The sequence below is a fragment of the Palaemon carinicauda genome, chromosome 35 (assembly GCF_036898095.1).
Source record: "Palaemon carinicauda isolate YSFRI2023 chromosome 35, ASM3689809v2, whole genome shotgun sequence".
In the NCBI taxonomy this organism is placed as follows: Eukaryota; Metazoa; Arthropoda; class Malacostraca; order Decapoda; family Palaemonidae; genus Palaemon; species Palaemon carinicauda.
In genome coordinates, this window is record NC_090759.1 from 15,589,304 (window position 1) to 15,612,825 (window position 23,522).

At 43.0% G+C, this 23,522-nt stretch overlaps 1 protein-coding gene across 3 annotated transcripts in view; it reads right to left on the reverse strand.

The window, feature by feature from the left end:
- Positions 1-23,522, reverse strand: part of LOC137627638 (uncharacterized) — a 208,874-nt gene that overhangs the window by 101,047 nt on the left and 84,305 nt on the right. For all 3 annotated transcript variants that reach the window (XM_068358774.1, XM_068358772.1, XM_068358773.1), the window contains exons 9-12: positions 22,097-22,201; positions 15,163-15,303; positions 14,251-14,374; positions 13,518-13,681 (exon numbers count right to left, since the gene is read on the reverse strand). In XM_068358774.1, the coding sequence (XP_068214875.1) occupies positions 13,518-13,681; positions 14,251-14,374; positions 15,163-15,303; positions 22,097-22,201 (534 nt within the window). The remainder of the gene's footprint in view (positions 1-13,517; positions 13,682-14,250; positions 14,375-15,162; positions 15,304-22,096; positions 22,202-23,522) is intronic.

Here is a 23,522-nt window from a genome sequence, read left to right on the forward strand (position 1 = left end):
ATATATTCTTTATTGTACAAGGAACAGTGATTCAAAGAAACATGATAAATTTAAAAGTAATTTGTATTGTTCCTAACAATACAAACCTTGAGCTCTTTATTAGGGAATATACTTTTGGCAAAGCTGGAAGACTAGCCATGATTTTTAGCAAGGTGTAACTACCCCACCGTTAGTTAGCGGGGGCAGATGGGGTAGTACTGGCTACCCTGCTCACTCACACATCAGTAATATCTTGTCACTTTTGCTTGCAGGCAGGACTAGCAGGGGGGTAAATGATGGCGGGCCAAATTTGTATCGTTAGGAAAAATCCAAATTACTTCCAATTTCTCATTTGTTCCATCACTAAATACAAACCCTTTTGCTTTATATTAGGGTAAACTTCCTAAAACGCTATGCTCTAGCAGCCAGAGCAATCCGTGTGATTGCATGATACTAGCAATGTGGCTTGTCTAGATAAGAATTCTCAGAAAATCGCGGGATTCTTTGAACCAACCATAGACGTTACCCAATCCCACCTTGGCAGAGGGATTCAACAAGTATATATATCTATACCAGCTTACACATGGCAAATGGCTATTACCTGCAGACAAGGAGGCCACCTTGCAGAGTACCATAGGTGCTGCTCCCCAAGGGAGGGGAAGATGAAAGAAATTCTTATCATTCACCAAAGACTCAATCCTTTGTTACCTCTGCCCTCTACCATCTAATACATGTCAATCAAGGAGCTAGGTGTTTAAACCACTTGTGCAGCCACCACAGGGGTCACGTCTTGAAGGTAATGAGCAGTGAAGGTCGTTTGATGCTTCCACACACCCGCTTGAAGGACTTGCATCACAGAGTAGATGTTTTTAAATGCTAGGGACATACCAACATGCCCCTAATATCACGAGCTCTAGGTCTCACCTTCTGCGGAAAAGGATCAAGATTCAAGGCCCAGTGTATGATCTTGCGAATTCACATTGAGATTGAGTTCTTGGTGATCCTTCTCTTGATCTTTCCCATGCTGAAGAAGAGTGTCATCACTAGGGGGGAGCTCATACAGTTCTTTTGAGGTAGCACCTCAAGGCCCTCACTGGGCAAAGTAGCAGTTGATCAGGGTCATCAGTTACATTATGGAGACTCTCAATTCGGAAGGACATGAATTTAGAATCCGCTACTCTAGAATTTTGAATTTTGGCGATAAACTCAAGGACAAAGCCAAGCATTACCTCTCCCTATCTCCTGAAATGGGACACATCGTAGGAAAAACCATGAAGTTCACTCACTCTCTTGGCCGAGAATGAAGGGAGAAGGAAAACCTTCTTTGAAGTCAGAAAGATCTGATGCCTGGCGTAATGATCCCTAAGATCTTTTGAGAGATCGAAGGACATGAACCACTTTCCATGGAGGTGGTCTAACTTCCGACTGAGGGCAGGTCAGCTCGAAACTCCAAATGAGAAGAGAAAATTCCAACAATGAAGAAATATTAACTCTTTACAATCGCCGTGGTTGTTTAACTTGTATGTTGATGGAGTGGTGAGAGAGGTGAATGCTCGGGTGCTTGGACGAGGATTGAAACTGGTAGACGAGAATGACCATGAATGGGAGGTAAATCAGTTGTTTTTTGCGGATGATACTGTAATGGTTGCAGACGCGGAAGAGAAGCTTGGCCGATTAGTGACAGAATTTGGAAGGGTGTGTGAGAGAAGGAAGTTGAGAGTTAATGTGGGTAAGAGTAAGGTTATGAGATGTACGAGAAGAGAGGGTGGTGCAAGGTTGAATGTCATGTTGAATGGAGAGTTACTTGAAGAGGTGGATCAGTTTAAGTACTTGGAGTCTGTTGTTGCAGCAAATGCTGGAGTGGAAGCAAATGTATATCAGAGAGTGAATGAAGGATGCAAAGTGTTGGGGCCAGTTAAGGGAGTAGTAAACAATAGAGGGTTGGGCATGAATGTAAAGAGAGTTCTGTATGAGAAAGTGATTGTACCAACTGTGATGTATGGATCGCAGTTGTGGGGAATGAAAGTGACGGAGAGACAGGAATTGAATGTGTTTGAGATGAAATGTCTAAGGAGTATGGCTGGTGTATCTCGAGTAGATAGGGTTAGGAACGAAATAGTGAGGGTGAGATCGGGTGTAAGAAATGAGTTAGCAGCTAGAGTGAATACAATTGTGTGTAAATATAAATGTGTTGAGGTGGTTTGGCCATGTTGAGAGAATGGAAAATGGCTGTCTGCTAAAGAAGGTGATGAATGTAAGAGTTGATAGGAGAAGTACAAGAGGAAGGCCAAGGTTTGGGTGAATGGATGGAGTGAAGGAAGCTCTGGGTGATAGGAGGATAGATGTGAGAGAGGCAAGAGAGCGTGCTAGAAATAGGAATGAATGGTGAGCGATTGTGACGCAGTTCCGGTAGGCTCTGCTGCTTCCTCCGGTGCCTTGAAAGACCGCAGAGGTAGGAGCAGCAGGGGATTCAGCATTATGAAGCTTCATCTGTGGTGAATAACAGGGGGAGGGTGGGCTGTGGCACCCCTAGCAGTACCAACTGAACACAGTCGAGTCCCTTGTCAGGCTGGGAGGAACATAGAGAGGAGAGGTCCCCTTTTCTGTTTCATTTGTTTGATGTCGGCTACCCCCCAAAATTGGGGGAAATGCCTTGGTATATGTATGTATGTACAATCTAAAGGCAAGGCTCAAGGATGGGCGATAACCTTTCACCGCCAAGACCGAGAAGAACTTTTCCTCCCGAAGGTACACAAGGACATCCACTATTGCTGAATAGTGGCATCAAGAGGAGGGATACCCCTTCTACAACACCAACCACACAAGACTGTCCACTTAGCCTGGTACACAGCAGCTGAAAATTCCCAGAGGTATCCAGACATCTTCTTTGTAATGTGTTGTGAAAATCCTCTCTTTGTGAAGAGATGCTGGATAACATCCATGCGTGAAGATGTCCCTCTATGACTTTGTAGATGTTCATGTTGTTGTTGTCTGAGTAGATCTTGACTTGGAGGGAGTTTTCTCAAGACTTCTGTCCGTAGCTGAAGAAGATCCGGGAATCATTCCGCATGCCACAGCAGAGCTATGAGGGTCATTGCCCAGTTGCTGGACGATCTTGCTTTGTTGAGCACCTTTCTCATCGGGCAAAACGGGAAAGGCGTAGACGTCGATATTGTCCAACCGTACAGTAGTTGGAATGCATTTTGCCAGAGGGCCTGAGGATCCAGTAACGGGGAACAGTTGGCTACTAGATGATTCAAAGACCTCTCAGAGCCCACTATCCGAGTCACTCTGCTCAGGTTATCTGTGAGCAGATTGCTCTTCCCTGGAATGAAGCGAGCCAATAGGGACACTGAGTTGTGTTCTGCCCATCTTAGCATCTCCACTGCTAGATGGCAAAGGTGCTGAGAAAAGGTACCGCCTTGCTTATTTATATAAGCCATTCTTATTAATACTTAATAAGCCACAATCCTAGTTGGAAAAGCAGGATGCTATAAGCCAAGGGGCCCCAACAGGGAACATAGCCCAGTGAGGAAAGGAAACAAGTAAAAAAATAATTAAAGAGCAGTAACAATATTAAAATAAATAACTCCTATATAAACTATAAAAAATTTAACAAAACAAGAAGAGAAATTAAATTAGTGTGCTCGAGTGTACCCTAAAGCAAGAGAACTCTAACCCGAGACCGTGGAAGATCATGGTACAGAGGCTATGGCACTACCCATGACAAGAGAACAATGGTTTGATTTTGGAGTGTCCTTCTCCTAGAAGAGCTGCTTACCTTAGCTAGAGTCACTTCTACCCTTACCAAGAGGAAAGTAGCCACTGAATGATTAAAGTGCAGTAGTTATCCTCTTGGGTGAAGAAGAATTGTTTGGTAATCTCAGTGTTGGCAGGTGTATGAGGACAGAGGAGAATCTGTAAAGAATAGGCCAAACTATTCGGTGTATGTGTAGGCAAAGGGAAAGTGTACCATAACCAGAGAGAAGAATCCAATGTAGTAATGTTTGGCCAGTCAAAGGACCCCATATCTCTCTACTACCTACTACCTACTACACCCACCATCTCAGGTCCGTCCTCTGCTCAGGTCCCATGGGGATCAGCGAGTCTGGTGAACCCTCGTGTTGATCCAAACTGGACTTCATCCGCCAATGAAGGGATCATATTCGTAGCTGACCACTGAATACCTGACGTTCCAGGGACAATAGGTAACCTATAGACGTAACCACTACTGCACTGGAAGTGCGTCTTGTTGTAAGAAGGAACTTGCTACCTTCTTCAACCTCTGAATCCTGTCGTTGGAAGGGAAGACTTTCTGCATATTGGCATCTATGATCATTCCGTACAAAAGTCTATGTGACGGTAGCAGGAAGGACTCTTCAATACTTCCTTGATGACGGATGGACTGGGATCTGGAAGTATTTATCCTTCAGGTCCAGCATGCACATGAAGTCCTGTAATCTTATTGACTGTCTTACCATGTCTGCCATATCCATCCTGAATGGAGTCTGTTGCACAAACTTGTTCAGGGAGGAAAGGTCGATGACAGGCCTCCAGATGCCTTCTTCAAGGATAGAATCAACTGTAGAAGCCTGGGGACTCATCTAGGACCTCTTGGAGAGTGCCCTTCTTTAACGTGGTCTGGACTTCGGCCCTGAAGGCCAGCTCCTTCACGGATCCCTTCGTGTAGGAGCTCAACAGAACCGAGTGTGTCAATGGAGGGAGAGATTGCATGAATGGGACGCAATAACCTGACATAAGTATTTGATGTTGCTACTGTTTTTGGAATGTTTTATTTTGGTTATTTATTGTTTCTCATGTCGTTTGTTTGTTTCCTTTCCTCACTGGGCTATTTGTCCCTGTTGGAGCCCTTGGGCTTATAGCATCTCGCTTTTCCAACTAGGATTGTAGCTTGGCTAGCAATAATAATAGTCATCATAATCATGCTGGTAATGGCACAGTTGCAAGATATGCACTATTTCCTTAACCTACTAATGTATGCCAATAAGACTGAATGATGAAGGCATAAAAACAAACTGAAAAGAAATAATAGCAAATTTCCGAAGCCTATAAACCGTTGCTTGCCAAGTTTGACAGTACACAGTGAAAGCAAAGAGGTGTATCAGCAATAAATGATCAAAGACTTCCCAATCTTACAATGATTCCCCTTTACTTATATAAAACAGAATAAGATACCTCCAAAAAAATAACCAATAACAATGAAGTTGAATTGAATACTGGATAAATTTGTCTTTTGCTTAAGAGATGAAAAGTCACTACCAAAGTTTAGTGGACAGGATTCTGACAAACAATAACTCCAAGATACTTTTCAGTAAACTATGAGAAATGTTATTTTCATTAGTAAAATAAATTTTTGAATATACTTACCCGGTGATCATGTAGCTGCAGCTCTGCTGCCCGACAGAAAAAACCTACGGGCGGGATACGCCAGCGATCGCTATACAGGTGGGGGTGTACAACAACAGCGCCATCTGTCGAGTAGGTACTCAAGTACTTCTTGTCAACAAAGAACCAATTTTCTCCTCGGTCCACTGGGTCTCTATGGGGAGGAAGGGTGGGTCCTTTAATTCATGATCACCGGGTAAGTATATTCAAAAATTTATTTTACTAATGAAAATAACATTTTTCAATATTAATCTTACCCGGTGATCATGTAGCTGATTCACACCCAGGGGGGTGGGTGGAGACCAGCATACATGTTAACAATAGAAGCTAAGTATCCCGTATTTCATTTTAGCAGTTATTCAAAATAACAAACATAAAATTAATAAGTACCTGGTAAGGAAGTCGACTTGAACCATTACTCTGCCTTTTTAAGTACGTCTTCCTTACTGAGCCTCGCGATCCTCTTAGGATGCTGAGCGACTCCTAGGTGCTGAAGTATGAAGGGCTGCAACCCATACTAAAGGACCTCATCACAACCTCTAATCTAGGCGCTTCTCAAGAAAGAATTTGACCACCCGCCAAATCAACCAGGATGCGAAAGGCTTCTTAGCCTTCCGTACAACCCAAAAACAACAATAAAAAGCATTTCAAGAGAAAGATTAAAAAAGGTTATGGGATTATGGGAATGTAGTGGTTGAGCCCTCACCTACTACTGCACTCGCTGCTACGAATGGTCCCAGGGTGTAGCAGTTCTCGTAAAGAGACTGGACATCTTCAAGGTAAAATGATGCGAACACTGACTTGCTTCTCCAATAGGTTGCATCCATTACACTCTGCAGAGATCTGTTTTGTTTGAAGGCCACTGAAGTAGCGACAGCTCTAACTTCATGTGTCCTTACCTTCAGCAAAGCATGGTCCTCCTCATTAAGATGAGAATGGGCTTCTCTAATCAAAAGTCTGATGTAATAAGAAACTGCGTTCTTTTTCAATATTAATCTTACCCGGTGATCATGTAGCTGATTCACACCCAGGGGGGTGGGTGGAGACCAGCATACATGTTAACAATAGAAGCTAAGTATCCCGTATTTCATTTTAGCAGTTATTCAAAATAACAAACATAAAATTAATAAGTACCTGGTAAGGAAGTCGACTTGAACCATTACTCTGCCTTTTTAAGTACGTCTTCCTTACTGAGCCTCGCGATCCTCTTAGGATGCTGAGCGACTCCTAGGTGCTGAAGTATGAAGGGCTGCAACCCATACTAAAGGACCTCATCACAACCTCTAATCTAGGCGCTTCTCAAGAAAGAATTTGACCACCCGCCAAATCAACCAGGATGCGAAAGGCTTCTTAGCCTTCCGTACAACCCAAAAACAACAATAAAAAGCATTTCAAGAGAAAGATTAAAAAAGGTTATGGGATTATGGGAATGTAGTGGTTGAGCCCTCACCTACTACTGCACTCGCTGCTACGAATGGTCCCAGGGTGTAGCAGTTCTCGTAAAGAGACTGGACATCTTCAAGGTAAAATGATGCGAACACTGACTTGCTTCTCCAATAGGTTGCATCCATTACACTCTGCAGAGATCTGTTTTGTTTGAAGGCCACTGAAGTAGCGACAGCTCTAACTTCATGTGTCCTTACCTTCAGCAAAGCATGGTCCTCCTCATTAAGATGAGAATGGGCTTCTCTAATCAAAAGTCTGATGTAATAAGAAACTGCGTTCTTCGACATCGGTAAAGCAGGTTTCTTAATAGAACACCATAAAGCTTCTGATTGTCCTCGTAATGGCTTCGTACGTCTTAAATAGTACTTAAGAGCTCTTACTGGGCATAGTACTCTCTCTTGTTCGTTTCCAACCAAACTGGACAGACTTGGAATCTCGAACGATTTGGGCCAAGGACGAGAAGGGAGTTCGTTTTTAGCTAAAAAACCAAGCTGTAAGGAACATGTAGCCGTTTCAGATGTAAATCCTATGTTCCTGCTGAAGGCGTGTATCTCACTGACTCTTTTAGCTGTTGCTAAGCAAACGAGGAAAAGAGTCTTCAAAGTGAGATCTTTAAAAGAGGCTGATTGAAGCGGTTCGAACCTTGCTGACATCAGGAACCTTAAAACCACGTCTAAGTTCCAACCTGGTGTGGCTAACCGACGCTCCTTTGAGGTCTCAAAAGACTTAAGGAGGTCCTGTAGATCTTTGTTGTTGGAAAGATCTAAGCCTCTGTGGCGGAAGACTGCTGCCAACATGCTTCTGTAACCTTTGATCGTAGGAGCTGAAAGGGATCTTACCTTCCTTAGGTGTAAAAGGAAGTCAGCTATCTGCGTTACAGAGGTACTGGTTGAGGATACTGAATTCGCCTTGCACCAGCTTCGGAAGACTTCCCATTTTGACTGGTAGACCTTGAGAGTGGATGTCCTCCTTGCTCTGGCAATCGCTCTGGCTGCCTCCTTCGAAAAGCCTCTAGCTCTTGAGAGTCTTTCGATAGTCTGAAGGCAGTCAGACGAAGAGCGTGGAGGCTTGGGTGTACCTTCTTTACATGCGGCTGACGCAGAAGGTCGACTCTTAGAGGAAGAGTCCTGGGAACGTCTACTAGCCATTGCAGTACCTCGGTGAACCATTCTCTCGCGGGCCAGAGGGGAGCAACCAACGTCAACCTTGTCCCTTCGTGAGAGGCGAACTTCTGCAGTACCTTGTTGACAATCTTGAACGGGGGGAACGCATAAAGGTCTAGATGGGACCAATCCAGAAGAAAGGCATCTACGTGAACTGCTGCTGGGTCCGGAATCGGTGAGCAATAATTTGGGAGCCTCTTGGTCATCGAGGTAGCGAACAGATCTATGGTGGGCTGACCCCACAGGGTCCATAGTCTTTTGCAAACATTCTTGTGAAGGGTCCATTCTGTAGGGATGATCTGACCCTTCCGGCTGAGGCGGTCTGCCATGACATTCATGTCGCCTTGAATGAACCTCGTTACAAGCGATATGTTTCGATCTCTTGACCAGGTGAGGAGGTCCCTTGCGATCTCGAACAACGTCATCGAATGAGTCCCTCCTTGCTTGGAGATGTACGCCAAGGCTGTAGTGTTGTCGGAGTTCACCTCCACCACCTTGCCTAGAAGGAGGGACTTGAAGCTTCTCAAGGCCAGATGAACTGCCAGTAGCTCCTTGCAGTTGATGTGTAGTGCTCTTTGATCCGGATTCCACGTGCCCGAGCATTCCCGACCGTCCAGTGTCGCACCCCAGCCCGTGTCCGATGCGTCCGAGAAGAGAAGGTGGTCGGGGGTCTGAACAGCCAGTGGTAGACCTTCCCTGAGAAGAATGTTGTTCTTCCAAGTCAGTGCAGACTTCATCTTCTCGGAGATAGGAACTGAGACCGCTTCTAGCGTCATGTCCTTTCTCCAGTGAGCAGCTAAGTGATACTGAAGGGGTCGGAGGTGGAGTCTCCCTAACGCGATGAACTGGTCCAGCGATGAAAGCGTCCCTATTAGACTCATCCACTGTCTGACTGAACATCGGTTCCTCTTCAGCATGCTCTGGATGCATTCTTGGGCTTGACTGATTCTGGGGGCCGACGGAAAAGCCCGAAAAGCTTGACTCTGAATCTCCATACCTAGATAGACTATAGTTTGGGATGGGACGAGTTGGGACTTTTCTATATTGACCAGGAGACCCAATTCCTTGGTCAGATCCAGAGTCCATTTGAGATTCTCCAGACAGCGACGACTTGACGCAGCTCTTAAAAGCCAGTCGTCCAAATAGAGGGAGGCTCTGATGTCTGCTAAATGTAGGAATTTGGCAATATTCCTCATCAGTTTGGTAAACACTAGAGGTGCCATGCTTAGGCCAAAGCACAGGGCTTGGAACTGGTAAACCACCTTCCCAAAGACGAACCTTAGGAAAGGTTGGGAATCTGGGTGGATGGGGACGTGAAAGTACGCGTCCTTTAGGTCTAACGAGACCATCCAGTCTTCCTTCCTGACCGATGCTAGCACCGACTTCGTCGTCTCCATGGTGAACGTCTGCTTGGTGACAAAGACATTTAGAGCACTGACGTCTAGCACCGGTCTCCACCCTCCTGTCTTCTTCGCTACTAAGAAGAGACGGTTGTAGAAGCCCGGGGATTGATGGTCCCGGACTATGACTACCGCTCCCTTTTGTAGCAAGAGAGACACCTCTTGCTGTAAAGCTAGCCTCTTGTCCTCCTCTCTGTACCTGGGAGAGAGGTCGATGGGAGTTGTTGCTAGAGGGGGCTTGCGCAAGAATGGAATCCTGTACCCCTCTCTGAGTAACTTCACAGACTGTGCGTCTGCACCCCTGTTCTCCCAGGCCTGCCAGTAGTTCTTGAGCCTGGCTCCCACTGCTGTCCGGAGAAGATGGCAGTCAGACTCTGCTTCTTGAGGACTTGGAACCCTTCTTCTTGTTGCCACGTTGACTATCGGCACGGGTACCTCCTCTGCTGGAGGTTCTGCCACGAAAGGGCGGAATGAACCTAGACACTGGTGTGTCCATCCTAGGTCTAGGCACGGAAGGTAAAGCTGTGACTTTACGTGCGGATGACGCCACCAGGTCATGGGTGTCTTTCTGGATCAACGAGGCGGCAATCCCCTTGATCAGCTCTTCAGGAAAGAGACACTTGGATAGCGGAGCAAACATCAGCTCTGACTTCTGACATGGCGTGACTCCCGCCGACAAGAAGGAGCAAAGGTGATCTCGCTTCTTAAGAACTCCAGACACGAAAGAAGCCGCAAGCTCGCCAGACCCATCCCGAATGGCTTTGTCCATGCAGGACATGATGAGCATGGCAGAGTCCTTATCCGAAGGGGAGGTCTTTCTGCTCAACGCTCCCAAACACCAGTCCAGGAAGTTGAAGATCTCAAACGCACGGAAAACTCCCTTCAAAAGATGGTCCATGTCCGAAGAAGTCCAGCAAATCTTGGACCGTCTCATAGCCAGCCTGCGGGGAGAGTCTACCAGGCTTGAGAAGTCGCCCTGGGCAGAGGCAGGAACTCCCAAGCCGAGAACCTCTCCTGTGGCATACCATACGCTAGATCTGGAAGCAAGCTTGGCCGGGGGAAACAAGAAGGTTGTCTTCCCAAGTTGCTTCTTGGTCTGCAGCCACTCTCCCAGTACCCTTAAAGCTCTCTTGGACGAGCGAGCGAGTACGAGCTTCGTAAAGGCAGGAGTTGCTGACTGCATGCCTAAAGCGAACTCAGAGGGAGGTGAGCGTGGAGCTGCAGACACAAACTGGTCCGGATACAACTCCTTAAACAGGGCAAGGACTTTCCTAAAGTCTAAGGAGGGAGGCGTAGTCTTGGGTTCGTCTATGTCGGAGTGTTGATCGTCCAAATGCGCAGCTTCGTCGTCATCAGAGATTCCTTCATCCGAATGTTGAGGAGGAAGCGGCAAAGGAGGAGAAGAAAGCTGAACGGCTGAATCCGGCAGCACGGGTGCATGCGTAGCTGCACTGGATCCAACATCATGCCGCTGCTGGTCAGTCTGAGAGCTGGCAACAACAAAAGCGGAGTGGTGGTGCGTGGTGGGGACTGCCGTGGGTTGCGGATACTGCCGCATTGCGTCAAAACACGGCAGCTTGACTGCACCTTCCCACTGCTGATGCGGTAGCTCACACATGTCAACGGAGGGTGCCGCACGTCGGCTAACGTCAACATGCGTCTGGCAGGGTCGACTGCGCATCGGTGGTGGAGCTCTCACAGCCGGAGTGTGGGAGCAGGCAGCCGCAGTGTCAGCTGAGCGCACAACCGTGGCAGGTTGTAGGTTAACGGGTGCAGCGTCAACCTTCTCAGCACGATACTCCTGCATGAAGGAAGCTAGCTGAGTCTGCATAGACTGCAGCAAAGACCACTTAGGGTCTACAGCGGTTGGTGCGGCAACAGACGGAGTGATTGCCTGCTGCGGAACCACTCTACCTCTCTTGGGAGGTGTGCAGTCTTCGGAAGACTGCGGCGAGTCCGAACTGACCCAGTGGCTACACCTGGGCCGTTGGACTCGCTCGGAAGGGACCTTGCGCTTGAGAGGTCGTGAGACCTTGGTCCAGCGTTTCTGTCGAGAAACTTCTTCCGCAGACGAGGAATGAATGGACTCACTCGTCTGTTTGTGGGTGGGACGATCTCTGCAAGATACGTCCTCAACCACTGAGGGTACGTCTGTACGCTGATCAAGGCCTGTCGAACCCTTTAGTCGTACGACATTGCTTCTCCCCTGGGCTTGGGAGCTTGCAAGAGGTCCCGGACTGGGAGGACGACAGGCACGAACAGACGCACCCTCATGCGTAACACTGACACTTTTCACTGCACTTGCACTCACTACACTTCCCACTGCACTTTTCTCCTTCAACTCTTTGACGTCAGCCAAGAGTTGATTGCGGTCATTCGCTAATGACTCAACTCGGTCACCAAGAGCCTGAATGGCACGCATCATATCCGCCATCGAGGGTTGATGAGAGCTAGTAGAAGGGTCGGGTGTAACCACTACAGGGGAAGGAATAGGTTGTGGGGCATGGGGAGAGGAAAAATCAATAGAGCGAGACAAACTCCTCCTGATCCTATCCTTCTCTAGCCTACGTGCATTCTTAAGGAATTCTTGAAAATCGAATTCCGAAAGCCCAGCGCATTCCTCACATCGATCTTCCAATTGACAGGCTTTACCCCTACAATTGGAACAAACGGTGTGAGGATCTATAGAGGCCTTCGGAAGACGCCTAGAACAGTCCCTAGCGCTACACTGCCTGTACTTGGGGACTTGAGTAGGGTCAGACATCTTGAATTAGTCAAAGGGGGAAATCCAAAATCTATCCAAGTCGTCAACAAATAATCCAAAATCTAATCAATGAAAGTGATAAAGTATTGATGACAACTTCTGTACAGCGAAAGCTAATAACTAGAGAGAATACTTCACCAAATAGCGTGAAAATCAACTCCAGAAACAACAGCGTATCAAGTAAGTCTTGCCGGTGGCACGACAGAGAGAAAATTGATTCTTTGTTGACAAGAAGTACTTGAGTACCTACTCGACAGATGGCGCTGTTGTTGTACACCCCCACCTGTATAGCGATCGCTGGCGTATCCCGCCCGTAGGTTTTTTCTGTCGGGCAGCAGAGCTGCAGCTATATGATCACCGGGTAAGATTAATATTGAAAAAGACCATTTCAATGCCCTACAGACCAATAGGAGTCTAGTTTTAAAATTTCAGTTACAGAGGATTTTTATATCAGTTTCACTTTTCAGAACTTTACTTCTTCATCACTGAAGTGAAACTAAGCGAATGTGTACATCCAGTTAAACTAAGACTTACAAACCTATCAACAATCAACAAATGACTTCAAAGGTGTGAAATTATGGAGCAATGTCAATTCAACCAGGTTAAGTGAGCCACAACTTCCTGTATATCTGAGATAAAAGCAAAGATAAGGATGTGAATCCCAATTAAATTAAAAAATATATCTAAAAAAAAATTAAGAAAAGCCATGTTTACATCATAGATAGAGGTACTTAGGTAAAAGTTTAAATTTAATGATTTCCACATGAGATTTGTTGAATAACCCACTTGTAACACAACTTAAGTTTGTCAAGATATTAATGAAATTTCAACAACCAAGACAATTAAGCTGAAAATGTGAAAATAAAATAATCAAAACACCTTAAACTAGACAATTCATTCATTTTCTAGGTAACCAAGTTTAACCAGATAATGACATTCTTCGAATTTAAAGAAATTAAGGCCTCCTTTATTTTCATACTTTCCTGTTTATATCACCATCTGGATTATACTAATTGCTGATGCCACTGTAAGATCAATGTATAAATCAGGCATAAACAAAATAACTCTATTCTAATCAAAACTACTAAAATCATACTAACCATGACAACAATCTAATCATTAAAATAGTGAATATATTTTTGTCTATAAATTTTCTTTTCAAATCAATCAACCTAGAAAGTCCTCAGCATTGAACAGTACAATTTTTTTTTTATCAGAGTTGGAAGTAAAATGCACACAAAACATCATAAATTTCATGTTTATTTTTGTAAGCCCCTTACCGGCTAGGCAATTGAAGGTATATCATACATGCAAATAACTAGCAGTGCCTGTAATAAAAAACAATATCTGTTAACTCACCTTTGACTGTAAATCATTTCTGATATTTGTTATTTCTGTAAGTTGATTCTGAAGAGCTTGATGTTTTTCTTGAAGAACAGCTAACTGTTCTTTTGTTTCCTCAAGTATCTTGTCTACTACCTCAACTGCTCTGTTTCCTACAGGTGTTTGTCTACCAGGATTCCCTTATTAAAAATGCACACAAAATTACATAAAGTACTATAAAAAATACCTCTGCTAATCTTAGATATTAAATTCAATTTTAAAATATTCTAGCAAGGCTGATAATTCTCTCCAGTAAAATAAAAATCAGATTTTCTAGGCATTCACAACAAAATGTTGCTGCTTAATATAAAAAATATTTGTATATTGATTTCAATTGTCTTAAAAATTTTTATAGTATGTACACAATGACCTGAAACTCAATCTCTCACTACTTTTACTTTGCATACACATTCTTTCAACCTCATTTAGAGTAATATACTGTAGTATCGTGAACATTTAAATTTTAAATTGTGAGTAAAACAATTAACTATTTATTTTTCAGAAACTTCAGCATAATTATATTATACTTTTATGAAAGGCTCTAAAATTTTAAAATTCTTATCAATTCACAATACTCTCAAAATTTAAATAGAATTAAATCTCCTAAAAATTATAAGGGAAAATATAGATCATTGCTTTCAATTATTTTTCAAAATCTATTTAAAATTGCTATACTGGTCTTTTAGAGCCATTATAAAAACCCATTCACCTGGTTGTGGAGAAGATGGGGCATCCTGGAAGTTAACTGGAGAAGAGTATTCAAAAGATTCTTCGATGGTACGATTCCCTACCCTATTATTTTCAAGGCACTGACGAAGCTCCTCAAGCTCGACCTTAAGAGAGAGAGAGAAAAATAGTCAACATCTATTAATTTCCACAGTGATAAGTTAATATTATGAATATAGAATCTGCAAACATACAGAAAAGATATGATGCTTAGAAACTGGAAATAGACAGGCATTTTGAAATGTGAAGAGAAAGGGTGATGAGCAGTTAATCTTAAAAGTAGACATGGAAGCAGCAGCACAGATGAATAAGAATCATCAGAAAATCATTAATTGGAATTTTACAAATAAAGTGCTAAATATGAAGGCATGGAGTGGCAACCCAAATAACATACTGTATTGTATATTCTAGTGTAACAAAAATAAAAAGTTTCAGAATCATTTGATACCATGCAGTTTCCTAACTGAAAAGGGTCACCAGAGTGGAAGCATGGTAATCAATTGCCTGATTAAGGCTCATATCTTATCATTTAAACCCATAAATCATACAAATATTGCTAAAAGCATGTGGGGATATGATCTCTTATGCTATTTCCAAGGCAAACAATCAGATTGCTACACGACCTAAAACAGAGGTTCTAACAGGTACATGAAATAAACAAATTGATAGATTTATGCAAATGGAGTAAGAACAACAAGTAGTAAATTAAGTAAAAAAATCTAAACTGACATTCAGGTGTTCACAAAAATTAACTGCAAATGATACTGATGTAAGAACAAATTAAGTTAACAAGAAAATAAAATAAAAATAAAATATAACACATCAAGAACATATAAAAAATTAAAATAAAGAATTTTAAAATGAAAATAGTTATGAAACAAAAAATACACCTTACCTTGAATTCATGTATGCGAAAAGCTTGCTCATCAATGATACTTTCATTTTCCATCTTTGCTCTTATAACTGTGGAAAGCTCTTCTTCCAGTCTATCTCTTTCTGCAGAGGTTAGTGTTAGCCGCGTATGTAGAGAATTATTCTGCAAAAGAAAAGCAATAGTACTTTAGTAGGAAATAAAACTTACTTAGGAATTAATCTAAACAGTACGAGGAACGTAAAGTACTAATAGGAAAATGTTTTATAAAAGTAGTGTACTACCATCTATTCGATATGGATGAAATATAAAATTGAGAAAATTCACAAATTTTTAGGTTCTGCATTTTTCATAATTATACAAACCCGAGTCCTTAAATAGGAGTATGATTTCAGCTTAGCTGGAAATCAGCTGTTAAAATTTGAATGAGATGCGTTAGAAGTTACTGGTTAGTGGCAGGGAAGCGCTGCCCCTCACTAGTACACCGAGATGCCACCTTGACCTCCACTTATAGAGTTGAGGCAAGAAGCTAAAACTTGAAGGACTCGGGTTTCTATAACCATGAAAAATAATAATTACTTGGGATGTAAAGTCACTCAGACCTTAAGAGGTGCGGATACTGACTCCATACCACCTTCAAAGGTTAGGCTAGATTACTGTCTATGGACAGACGGTCACAGTAGAACATATCTTTGTGAGGATAGACTATACTGTCAATGTAAAGCCAACTTATGTTGCTTGGTAGTTTCATGAAGCCAAAAGGAAATGGAATTTCTTGAAATCTTTTTAGTCCTTTCAGTACTAATCAAGGGATTTTGAATCTGCGGTCTGAAAGGTAGGGTTCTATTCAAGTAATGTAGCATCTAATCCCCCTCACAGGACAAAAGAGGAAATCAGCCTGATTGTTGGTCGCATCACAAAGGGAAGATATGAGGAAATTCAATCAATTTCATCCTTGATGGCAGGGTTCTGATTTTCTTCACAAACTATGCAAATAAAGTCAATGAAACCTTTCTCCATCCCTCAGAATGAGATACAACATACCGTGAAGTTCACCTACTATCTTCACCAAGACTAACACAAAGAGGAAGTCTTCAGTGAGGTCCTTATCCAACACTTGTCATAGTGCTTTGCAAGGGGGCCTATTAAAAGACCTATGGACTCTCGGCGGATAAGATTGCTCGAAGCTCTTCATGAGCATAAACAAGTCCCATGATGAGTAAAGTTCAAAGCCCTTCAGTCTATAGACCTGACGAGGCTCAAGCCCTGAGACCTGGGGTAATCAGTACCTTGTTGATCCCCCTTTAAATCAGGTAAAACAGTGGCAAAGCATAAGTGTTAAGGACATCCCCAAGGTGTTGGAGGCATCATGTAGACCTGCTGCTGGTCCAGGATATGCAAACAGTAAACTGGAAGCTTGTGTTGAACTTTGTGGCAAACAGGTTTATTGACAGAGAACCCTACAAAGTCAGAAACCTTTTCACTACATAGGACAAAGTAATCATTCCACTACTACTACTTGACCTTGGTGATTGAGCTTGTCGGCCATTACATTCCTCTCAACTGGATGTAATCTTGCTGACAGCTCCATTACGTTGTCCAGCGCCCAGGAGTGTACCCGCTTTGCCAACTCACAGAGGTGCAGGGAAGCAGTATCTCCTCATTTATTGAAGTATACCACTACAATGGTGTTGTTGCTCATTATCACCAGTGACCTATCAGCTGTTGTTGAAATGACTCCAAGGCTAGAATAACTACTTTCATTTCAAAGATGTTGATGTACAAGCTTCTTTTCTCCTTGAACCAATACCCTGAGACAGTCTTGTTCCTCAAGTGTGCACCCCACCACTGCTTCAATGCGTCTGTGAAGATGCTTTTCTGGAGGCGGACCCCCATACTACATTCTCCCTTACTTCTTCATCGACAAGACCTATACATTGTGGGGAGTCTGCGGCTGCCAACCAGTGTGCATTCAGGTACCCTTGGAAGGAATACTGATGAAGTTGCCCATTAAGGCAAGAGTTTATACAGTACGAGAGGTGTTCAAGTAACTTTTACCAATGTCTTGCTGGAGTAAGTTGTTTGATGAGGAAGGGTTGCACTCCGTACATGAGACTGCTGATACAAATCTCCGAAGGAAAGATCTTCGCCTTCTTTGTATCTATAACCATACCCAAGTACTCCATCCTCTGCCCAGGCTCGAGAATAGACTTCTCCATATTTATCATAATACCCAGACTGAGACAAAACTCTAGAAATCTGTCTCTCTGCTGAAGAAGCTGTCCTCCCAAGGAGGACAGTATCAGCCAGTTGTTGAGGTCTCTCTTAAGAAGAATGCAGTTCACACATACCCCTGAGGATGAAGTGGAGGAACTTCCCACTAAACCAATGGAAAGGGATCTGAAAGTACCCATCTTTATGACCCAGTGACAAGACAAAATCGTTCCAGAAGTCTTACTGCTGAACGTAAGGTTTCGACATCTCAGTCCTGAACAGAATCAGCAGCATATACTTGTTCGAGGGGGAGAGGTCAATGACTGGTCTCCAGCCCACAGATGCCTTCTCCACTAGGAAGGTAGGCCTGTAAAAACCCAAAGGTCCGTCCCATTCAATCTGTAGCAATCCCTTGTCAAACAGCTTCCTTACCTTAAAATGAAGGGCGAGGTATGTGGTCGAATTTGGAATATAATACATAAATTTCTTCGGTATCCTAGCAAGAGATGGAGAGCCAATGAACAGAGTAATGTACTATACAATCCTGTAGGACCCATATCATTCACTTGTGTCGCTATACTGCTACCACTGTGCCCATTGGCTCACAAGGTATCCCCCCTTGTAGCAGTCTGAGCAGGGGACTGCTAGCCCTAGCACCACTTAGGTCCTCTTCTACCTGTCTCTTATGGTCTGACCAGAAAGAAATTGAAAAGTAGGAGCGGTGTCCGAGCTGGTGTGCAAGTCGATCTGGGTCTTAGCACCGCCAAATGTTTCTTAAGGGTGGATTTCAATGGTCTCAGAGCCGATGCTTTAGAGGTCTGCCTAGATATGGCATGGCCTTTAAAGGTCATTGTTCAGAGGAAAAGGAGTCCAGACTCGTCTTCCTCCCACTTTCCACAGCATTATCAACTTCTTACTGGGACCTAGGTCTGGGTCTGTTTTCGGGAGTGTTGTGAAGTGTCAATAGCTTCTCTATGCCCCATATTCTTTCCTAGCTTTGAGACCCCAGTTTCTGCATTTGATTAGCCAGTTGGTCCACTGGTTGGCAGACTGGTTTGCCACGAAGCTAACCAATTTGGCTCCAGATAAGACCAGGTTCGTAAACGTCCTCTTCTCCTTGGGTTCCCATAGGTTCTGGGAGAAAGCGAAGTACGATTCTGCAGTGGACCAGTAGTACAACAAAGACGATGCTTACAGGCTGACCATGGAGGTGGCTTCTATGGTAGCTAATTCAAAGTAAAGATTTTGCTTTGTGCTCAATCTTTCAAAAAAGATACCAGGGGTCAGTGTCATGATGCCTACATCAATTGGAAGGGAAGAAGGGCATGATAACTAGGGAACATAGAACAATAGAACATACACTGACGGAGAGATAGCTCCTACAGTATACTGTATAACCTACTTGCTTTTAAAGTTCATAAATCCAGACATCTGTTTGTCTACAGTGTCGATTGTTTCTCTGACAACTTCTGATCAGGGAAGCTCTAAAGATGACTGTGATCCTTGAGGAACATCAAAGTGCCTGTCAACTACAGCCTTGGCTCTCTCTACATGGTCCTTCGATGCTTTCCCTAGATTGTTTTGCTCCTTAATCAGGGCTAAAACCTTCACAAAGATAAATTCAGTTTCCAGGTTCTTCACCTCTGCAGGTGCAGGCCCTTAGTCAAGAGTTGTGGGATCTATTGTCTCCTTTCATTCCTCTTCACGTCGAGTAGACGGTTTTTCAAATTAATGTTCTCTCTCACTTCCCATTCCCCTAGTCTGAAAGGATTCCCTAGGTTCAACATCTGCCTTGAGTGACTGTGCTACTCCCTGTGCTGCTGAAGAGCTTACACTATCCCGTTAGAAGGACCTTAGGACTGATTCATTACCGCGGTCTGGAGAATGCATACGTGAGGCGGCTAGAGAGGAATTGTGGTGTGGACGACGATTACATCCTTGTAGTGACTGCATACTTTGTGAAGATCTTCACAAGATCTCCAGTTAATGCCTAAATAATTGTCATAACAGACAATATCCATCATTACCCAAGTACTGTGTGACACCTAACGTGTGTGAACAGAATGTGATTCAAAATGCTGTAATAGTGAATATATCTTAAATGTAGTCTTCTTCTTTTTTTTTTTTCTAGATGAAACGAGAGTAGGAAAAGCATCTGGTATGGATGGTGTGAGAGCTGAGATGTTGAAGGAAGGGGGTTTGACTGTACTTGAATGGTTGGTGAGATTGTTTAATATGTGTTTTGTGTTGTCGATGGTACCAGTAGATTGGGTTTGTGCGTGTATTGTACCACTATATAAGGGTAAGGGAGATGTGCATGAGTGTTGTAATTCAAGGGGTATTAGTTTGTTGAGTGTGGCGGGAAAAGTGTATGGTAGAGTACTGATTAATAGGATTAAGGATAAAACAGAGAATGCAATCTTAGAAGTACAGGGTGGTTTTAGAAGAGGTAGGGGTTGTATGAATCAGATTTTTACAGTTAGGCAGATATGCGAGAAATACTTAGCAAAAGGTAAGGAGGTGTAAGTTGAGTTTATGGATCTGGAGAAAGCGTATGATAAGAGTTGATAGGGAAGCAATGTGGAATGTGATGATGTTATATGGAGTTGGTGGAAGGTTATTGCAAGCAGTGAAAAGTTTCTACAAAGGTAGTAAAGCGTGTGTTAGGATAGGAAATGAAGTGAGCGATTGGTTTCCGGTGAGAGTGGGGCTGAGACAGGGATGTATGATGTCGCCGTGGTTGTTTAACTTGTATGTTGATTGAGTGGTGAGAGAGGTGAATGGTCGAGTGCTTGGACGAGGATTGAAACTGGTAGACGAGAATGACCATGAATGGGAGGTAAATAAGTTGTTGTTTGCGGATGATACTGTACTGGTTGTAGATGCGGAAGAAAAGCTTGGCCGATTAGTGACAGAATTTGGAAGGGTGTGTGAGAGAAGGAAGTTGAGAGTTAATGTGGGTAAGAGTAAGGTTATGAGATGTATGAGAAGGGAAGGTAGTGCGAGGTTGAATGTCATGTTGAATAGAGAGTTACTTGAGGATGTGGATCAGTTTAAGTACTTGGGGTCTGTTGTTGCAGCAAATGGTGGAGTGGAAGCAGATGTACGTCAGGGAGTGAATGAAGGATGCAAATAGTTGGGGGCAGTTAAGGGAGTAGTAAAAAATAAGACGGTTTGGCATGAATGTAAAGAGAGTTCAGTATGAGAAAGTGATTGTACCAACTGTAATGTATGGATCGCAGTTGTGGGGAATGAAAGTGACAGAGGGACAGAAATTGAATGTGTTTGAGATGACATCTCTAAGGAGTATGGCTGGTGTATCTTAAGTAGATAGGGTTAGGAATGAAGTAGTGAGGGTGAGAACGGGTGTAAGAAATGAGTTAGCAGCTAGAGTGGATATGAATGTGTTGAAGTGGTTTGGCCATGTTAAGAGAATGGAAAATGGCTGTCTGCTAAAGAAGGTGATGAATGCAAGAGTTGATGGGAGGAGTACAAGAGGAAGGCCAAGGTTTGGGTAGATGGATGGAGTGAAGGCAGCTCTGGGTGATAGGAGGATAGATATGAGAGAGGCAAGGGAGTGTGCTGGAAATAGGAATGAATGGCGAGCGATTGTGACGCAGTTCCAGTAGGCTCTGCTGCTTCCTACGGTGCCTTGGAAGATCGCGGAGATAGGAGCAGTAGGGGATTCAGTGTTATGAAGCTTCATCTGTGGTGGATAATGTGGAAGGGTGGGCTGTGGCACCCCTAGCAGTACCAGCCAAACTCGGTTGAGTCCCTTGTCAGGCTGGGAGGAACGTAGAGAGGAGAGGTCCCCTTTTCTGTTTCATTTGTTTGATGTCGGCTACCCCCCAAAATTGGGGGAAGTGCCTTGGTATATGTATGTATCAATCACAGAATTATTACACAAAAGCGCATGATACCTATACAGTAAGAGGTACAGTATTATACATCATACCCAGCCCTTATTATAGTAATTGTACGATAATTATCATTCAAATACATCCATACATACATATACCAAGGCACTTCCCTCAATTTTGGGGGGTAGCTGACATCAAACAAATGAAACAGAAAAGGGGACCTCTCCTCCCTACGTTCCTCCCAGCCTGGCAAGGGACTCAACCAAGTTCGGCTGGTACTGCTAGGGGTGCCACAGCCCACCCTCCCCCGTTATCCACCACAGATGAAGCTTCATAGTGCTGAATCCCCTACCTTAATTCCACTTTTGAAAGGCTTTCCTTATTCCTGGCACCAAATATTTCTCTTCTCTCCAAACTAAAGATTCTGTGCGGCATCCATTCAGCCATACTTTGTCTATTTATCTATTTACCAAGGCACTTCCCCAATTTTAGGGGGTAGCCAACATCAAAAAAAAAGGGGGGGGGGGGGGGGGCTTTTCTTCTCTTAGCTGCTTCCAGCCTGACGAGAGATTCAGCAGAGCATGTTTGATACTGCTAGGATACCACAGCCCACCATCCCCCATTATCCACCACATACTTTGTATCCTATAGTAATAATAATAATAATAATAATAAAAAAAATATGACTAGCTTCTTCATTAATTCTTAAAAACTTTCTCTGCAAGTTGCTTTACAATATGAGTTATTCTAAAAAACAAGACTTGTTAGTGGTTTGTAGACACGTACTGTACGATTATGATATCTTGCCTCTATCTAAATAATGATATCCTATGGTTAGCTTAAAAGAAATATTTGACTTTCTTAGCTATCTAATAATTTCTTACCTTAGTAGTAAGTTCATCATTTTCATCTGCAATGTGACGAACATTTTCTTGGAGTGAGGAGTTCTCTTTCCGTAAAACTGATAGCTCCTTACTCATGCGCTGAATCTGAAAAAGGATAAATGAAAAAAAAATTACAAATCAGTTCTAGAAACCTTCCTTTTGTTTCCATGACACTTACTTTTTTAACATGCCTGAAATAATTATGACCATTCCAGCCATAGCAAGCCAAGACTTATGGAGAGTTTAATAGTTAGGATATTTGTGAATCCCGAGACCTTTTTTCAATTACAGTACTGTACTAACAATATAAAATAAAAAACAGTCTTTGGCATGAGGCTTGATAAATTTACAAAACAAACTACAGTATGCAATGAAGGCAAGTGATAATACAAGTAGATTTACACAGCGCAAGAACTAAGGCATCACTAATAGTGACCATAGTGAATATTTAAGTGATGGTTGAATAAATAAGGGAAACATATAGAGAAAAATCGATAATTGCCTTGCTTATATATAAGTCTCATCTAAAGGAGAATACATAGAAAATTGGAACTGATAGAGCCAAATGAGCAAAATAAATGTTAATGTGAAGATAATGCAAAACACTGGAGTTGACTTACAGGTCCAAAAAGAGAACTTTGATAATGGGATTTATTTCAATTTCAATTACCTATGGTCTTCCCCTTGCTTCCTCAGCAAAACTCTTTCCCAGTGTCCATCAATACAAAAAACTTGAATAATTCCCACTCTCTCCCCATTCCAATTGCTTTACCCCTCTAGTAAGTTATGGTTGGGCACACTACCTGTGGTGCTCTATGGCAAACAATATCAACTTTGGGATGCTTCATATTTGAAATCAAACTGCCTAGCATGGTTTTGAAGCTACGTGGGTTAGGCAAGGTGCATCACGAAGCAATGTTTTGTTCCCCCGTTTAAAAATGATTTGAGTGCGCCTGATATTGGAAGTTTCATACTATATGCCGCAATACTGTACTGATCATTGCACAGAAAGGTTGCTCATAAGCGGGAGGAGAGATTAATTGATTTGAACTCCTATAAAATTCTTCTATCTCAGAATTTGTTCATAAACTAAGTTCTAAGCCAATCAATTTCATTCCGAACATTAGTCTGTTCATGCCTCATTTGAACAATTTCTATATCACCACCCAAATCCCCTAGACTGGACTATTCTGACCCTTCCCCTGATTTACCATCTTCTTTCCTTTTACATTTAGGGCCACTAATAGGAATTCTTTTAGAAATTAACTTGACATATTCTTACATGATCTTATCTGGGAACTTGGAACATTCTGCACATCGTATTAAACCACATTGTATTTCCCAAAACAAAGGGGGGATATGGATCTTTATCTTCTAAAATGAGCAAATTCACAATACTTTTAGCATACAAACGAATCTTAAAACC